We start from the raw sequence: 5,496 nt of genomic DNA, 5'->3' as shown, positions 1-5,496 counted from the left end.
CCTGCACCACAGTCCTGAGAGCTCCAAAGGCATTTCTGATCGGTGGAGAAGGGGCTCCTCTTGACGCAGCAGGGCAGGAGAGGTCCTGGGGGACAGCTGCAGATGGAGATTGCGAAGGTCCTGTGCAGCGATGCTGGGCTGGTGAGGAGCTTGCTTTAGGCAGACACTGCCACTGACTCAGTTCTGCATTTCAGGTGAGTCCAGAGGGTGGAAGATGCTGGATAAGGCCACCCTGCTCCTGTTCCTGCATTTAGTTGCATGCTCCATCTCCTCTCCTCTCTACCCAGCTCTCAGGTAAGATACTGAATGCTTCACCCATGCTGGAACTCTCTGCCTCAGCTCTGACCTTCTGCAAAATGAGCACGTGCCAAATTCAGTTTGCCAGCCCTTTCAAAAGCCAGATAAACTGGGTGTGCTCTGGTGAACCTCTTTCTTTACCCTGGCTTATTTTTTTGGGAATGCCACTAGCTTAGGAGTGGTTTCCAGAGAAGGCAGACACCTAACATGGGATATTTCGGCCCAAACAGTTGGTTGTGGAATTGACTGCTGGATCCTATGAAGGGGAATCTGGCAAACTCCAGAGCAGCCAGCACCACCAGCACCGTCACTGATTAAAATTTGTGCCTGCAGGCTACCTGCATTGAAATTGGAGCCACAGATATATCAGTACATGAACTCAACAGCTGCATATTAATATTTTAATATTAATATTGCCAACTGTTTGAAGTTAATATTACTTCTCACTATTACAAATTGATGGATGTACAAAATTGGCCATAGGGTTCTCTAAAGTGGATTCACAACACCCCACAGAAAATGCTTCAGGCCTTGTGCCAAAGCCAGGGCATGACAATACCACAAGAACTGGAGTTTTGCTTGACATTGCTGGGAGCTCAGTGAGGGGAAAACACGTTTGGGGCAGCTTCACTAACTGCCCTTTAACTGCTGGGACAGCTTCGGGGCAGTTTCTGGCGAGGGAGAGTGACAGACAGAGCTCGTGTTAGTGGTGAGGGAGGGATGGAAAGGGAGAGAGAAAGGAAAAAACAGAACAAGGAGGAGCAGCCAAGAACCCTGAGCAGCATTTGACCATGTTTTGCAATATGCCTTTTTCCTTTTTATTTTTATTTTTTGCAGGTACAGCCCAGGGCCTGTTACTGGCAAGGCCGTGAACTTCCAGCTACAGGACCGTGGCCCTCTGCAGGGCCATAACCCCTCAACAGAGGAACAGGACGAGGAGGGTTTGTTAACAGACCCTACTGAGAAAAGGTTTGTACCTTGCCTCTCACCCCCACTGCCACGGAGGACGCTGGTTACGCTTTTCCTGCAGCCCAGGAGCACACCAGCAGGTCACTCAGTCCCTCCAGCACCACAGAGGCCAGGCTCAAGGGGGAGAATGCAGATGAACCCTGAAACTGGAGCAGAAGGCTGGGACCATGGCAGCTCCTACTGCTGCTGCTGTCCTGAGCTGCTTCCTGCTCTCCCCCAGCAGCACAAAGCATTCTGACGGGCAGGGCTGCAAGCCCAGCACTTCAGCAGGGAGCATCATTTTTCACCAGGCTCTGCGAACCCACCTGGAAGGCTGTCAGAGCCTCTCTTTTCCACCCCTGCCAGGAGACAAGGGATGGTTGCTTATCTTAAGTACAGGGGATTCATCCTTACAACAGTGGGGGCCATACAAACAGCTTGTGCTCCTCCTACCTGTGGAGCTTCTGTATCTGGAGAACTGTCCGAGGCTCCTGTTGCCCTGTCTCAGGAGGTGACAGCGGTGCTACAGAGCACAGCAGTGTCCCAGCTGCAACTCTGCCCTCTACCAGTCCCTGGTTCTCCTTCCTGCTGCTTCTTTGACCTCACTGCTGCTCTGCAGGCACTTCTCATTAGCCATTTCAGTACAAATACTGATTAACAGATATATTTTGTTTTTCTGGCTGCCTCCCTCTCAGAACCCCAAATCCCTCAAATCTTTTCACCCTCCAACACTAACTCAGTCCAATACTAAGAAGCCCTTGGTACGTTTACACCCCCTGATCTCAGCAGTTACATCTGGTGTATTTTGACATCTGAAACGTCCACTTCTTACCTAGAACGCTCCCTGCTAGCTCAGTGAGCACACCTCCTGCTTGTCTTTCACCCCTAGGATGCAGCGCCACGCAGATGCCATATTCACCGACAACTACCGGAAATTCCTGGGGCAGATTTCTGCCCGCAAATTCTTACAGACCATCATTGGCAAGCGGCTCAGGTAAGCCCTGGGGGGTTTGCTGTCCCAGAGACAATGCTTTGGTACTGTGTTTGTTTTATTTCTTTAATGCATGTAGCAGGCACAGCTGCCTTCTGCTGCAACAGAAGCAATCTCCTGCTGCTCCACACCCCAAAGGGCATCCTATATCCCCACTTCTAAGATCCCTCTAATGACAACAATTATTAAACGGCCTAATTAATCCATCCCTCGGAGGCTATCAGCGTCAGATCAGCTGCAAGCTGTACCATGCTAGCAACGAGCAACAGTCTTTGCAGATTAATAGCTGCACTGATCATTCACCATTAGGAAACACCCACTGTTACGCTGTTATGCCTGCTCTGAGCACAGCCTCTCTGCTACACCTTGGGCAGCTGTGGCTAGACAGATCAGTTATTGCCACTAAATTTGACCAGCTAGTCAGATGCAAGCCAGCTCTGACCCCACTCCTATCACGGGAACAAACAGCTGCCCAATTTCCTCCTGAAATGAGGCAGAACAGCCCCAGGCCCAGCAGGCTCCTTGCCGCACTGCTCAGCCTGAAGGACTAAAACCTACCTCTGAAACCAAGACGGCTCTTGTCTTCGCATCACAGGAACAGTGAAGGCAGCCCAGAAGAACGGGTGCCCGAGCTTCTGACGAGGCGCCAGTCCGACAGCATCCTGATGGACAGCCGCTACCACCAGCGGATGGTGCTGAGGGACTTCCTGGGAGCCATCCTGCAGAAGCAGAGGTAGGTGGGAATCGGTCCGGAACCTGCTCTCTGCAGGAATAAGGCCAGGTCCTTTCTGCTGTCTGGCTTTTAGTTGTGAAGCTATTGGATTAAGTGCTACCTTTCAGATACACCCAGGGAAAAAAATAAAGCTCCTACCTGACTCCATAACCCACCCCTTCCCTTTCATGTGCAAGGAGGGTGCACAGAAGGATCAGCCTGTGCTGAGCCAGCCCGCAGCACACAGCAGCACATCACTGTGCTGCCTCCTCACCCCCATAATTCAGTAAAACAGCAGCAGAAAAAAACAAATCTCAATCCCAGTTATGTCATCACTGTCCTATTCTCTTTCACAGGCCTCGGGACGTAAACAGCAGCCAGTTAGAAGGGTTTCCCAACACCCTGGCTAAGCTCATGTAAATATTTTTCCCTTTTCCACCTCCCCGTGCTCTGGTGAGTACCATTCCCTGCACAACTGTGTGTGTAATGCTGCACCCAACAAGTGGTTCGGAGGTTTTCCCTTAGCAAAGCCAACTCCCACCACTGCCCATGAGAAAAGGGTGTAGGCTGCAATTTAGGGAAAAAAAGCTCCCAACCATTTTTTTTTTTTAATGTCAAGTACCTTATTTAGGTACTTTAAGTACCTTATTTAGGTACTTGACATTAGTACCACTCAGACCTGTTAGTCAGAGCAGACACCTAGGTACGTGTCTCCACAAGATGCCCCCTGGTCTAACTGCTCTGGCCTGAGCCCGACCACAACCACAGCTCTCAGATCTATCAGCAAATCCAGAACTCAGACACCCTTTTGGATATGTGGGACCAGGCTGGTAGCAGCCAAAACATCCTCATAAAGCTGACAGACACCATGGCTGAAGCTAACCTAAACGCAGACAAAAATCTTCTCCCAAGGCACAGAAAGTTCCTCTAGATGCCCAGTACATTTCAGGTTTTCCCTCATTGCACTGGATAGGAAATGAAACCTTAGTTTTCTGTTCCCCTCAGTCCTAAAATTAGCCGCCTGGAACTTGAAATATGCTCTAAGCCTTGCCAGCCCTGGGGGATTCAGAGCCAGCACTCAGGCCATCCTTGGTAATCCCTTCATTCATACAAATGTGTTTTCCTCCGTGAAGCAATTCCATCTTACTCCTGTCTCAGAAATTAAGCTTGTCTAGCCCTAGCCAGCACAATATGAAGCAGCGTGGAGAGATCTGTGAGAATATTAAATAAAAAGGGGGGGGGGAGGAGGGGAGAAAGACCAGAACTGTACATAAATCATACGTGTGGATTCAGCTAGGAAAGCATGGCATTTAAGCATCTCTTGCCATGTTTGAGTTGGTTACGTTCAGTTCTTTTCACAAATGAGGTCAGCCAGGAAAAGCCTCAAAAAAAGAAAAAAGTGTGCACTCACCTATAGCTTTTTCATAATTCTCTTTTCCTCCTGCTTCTGTACAGAATAACTCAGAGCTCACGGATCTAACTGTACAGTAAGCCACTCACAGCCATGAAGACATTCCTGGAGGTGACCAGCTGGAACTGAAGCATACAGTCCTCAAACCCGTTTAAAGGAATGCAATTCTGATGCACTACTTAATTTACTGCAGTCATTACAATTTAATTCCCCTCTCTAAACATTGGTTTGTGTACTGAACCAGGAAAAAAAAAACAACAACAAACAAACCAACAAGCCTCTGTGGTTTAACCTCAGGCTGCTTTACATATAAAGGCTAAAATGAGTACACTTGTAATCCTGGAGACATATTGTCTACTAATTAAGACTTTCAAATCACGAAGTGCAGCAAAATTTCTGCCAAGTCATCATTCTGTTTGCGGGCCTGATTAATAAATACGAGGCCACCAAAAGGCAACTTTTGGCAGTTTAGTGAACTGACTACAGCTTCCTCCAAAAAGATGCTGATGGCACAGCCACACGCAGTTAGAGCAGGGCGAGGTAACGCATGACTCCACCAGCCCACCACCCAAACCCCGCTGGGGGCTCTCACTGCCCAGCCCCTGCACAGAGCCCTGGCAGCAAACCTGGTCTCTAAGAAGCCTGGTGACGAGCAGTTACTGTTCAGCCTCGAGGTGTTTACGCTGAGGCTACAGCTCTGCTCTGTAAAAGGAAAAGGAGAGGCCTGTGCATCAGATGGGGCTGACACTGCTTTAATTCAGGGTGCCAGCCAGGGGCTCTGAACACCACCACGGCTAGGGCTACAGCTGTAAATGTTCCCACTGCCACTTACAAGAAGTTATTAACCCAGTGATCTCTCACATAACTACTTCCTTCTCTGTCACCCCAATTATCCCATCGTTCATGTAATATTTATGTCTTCAGAAATGTAAATAGTGCCAGGATGGGGTATGCTTTCCCATCATTAGCAGGGAATAAAAGTTGTTCTAAATAAACCTGTCCAACAGCAGGTCAAGATGGCTCTGTGTCTATCGAGATGTTAGTTTCTTGATTCCAGGCACAGAATGGAAATGGAAGATGTTGCTCAAAGACAGCAGCAAGAGCACAGAGGGCAACTCAGAGCTGTGCTTACAAAGG

General features: G+C 49.0%; 1 protein-coding gene across 1 annotated transcript; it reads left to right on the top strand.

The window, feature by feature from the left end:
* Nucleotides 1-214: 214 nt before the first annotated feature.
* On the top strand, nucleotides 215-3,368 carry GHRH (growth hormone releasing hormone). The gene is made up of 5 exons (XM_032198073.1): nucleotides 215-294; nucleotides 1,135-1,266; nucleotides 2,135-2,239; nucleotides 2,832-2,969; nucleotides 3,305-3,368. Exons 1-5 carry the CDS (start codon nucleotides 215-217, stop codon nucleotides 3,366-3,368), a joined length of 519 nt encoding a protein of 172 aa, XP_032053964.1.
* Nucleotides 3,369-5,496: the final 2,128 nt, after the last annotated feature.

This window comes from Aythya fuligula, chromosome 16 (assembly GCF_009819795.1).
Source record: "Aythya fuligula isolate bAytFul2 chromosome 16, bAytFul2.pri, whole genome shotgun sequence".
In the NCBI taxonomy this organism is placed as follows: Eukaryota; Metazoa; Chordata; class Aves; order Anseriformes; family Anatidae; genus Aythya; species Aythya fuligula.
The sequence above is the reverse complement of the archived record's forward strand: the minus strand, read 5'-3'. Positions and strand labels throughout refer to the sequence as shown.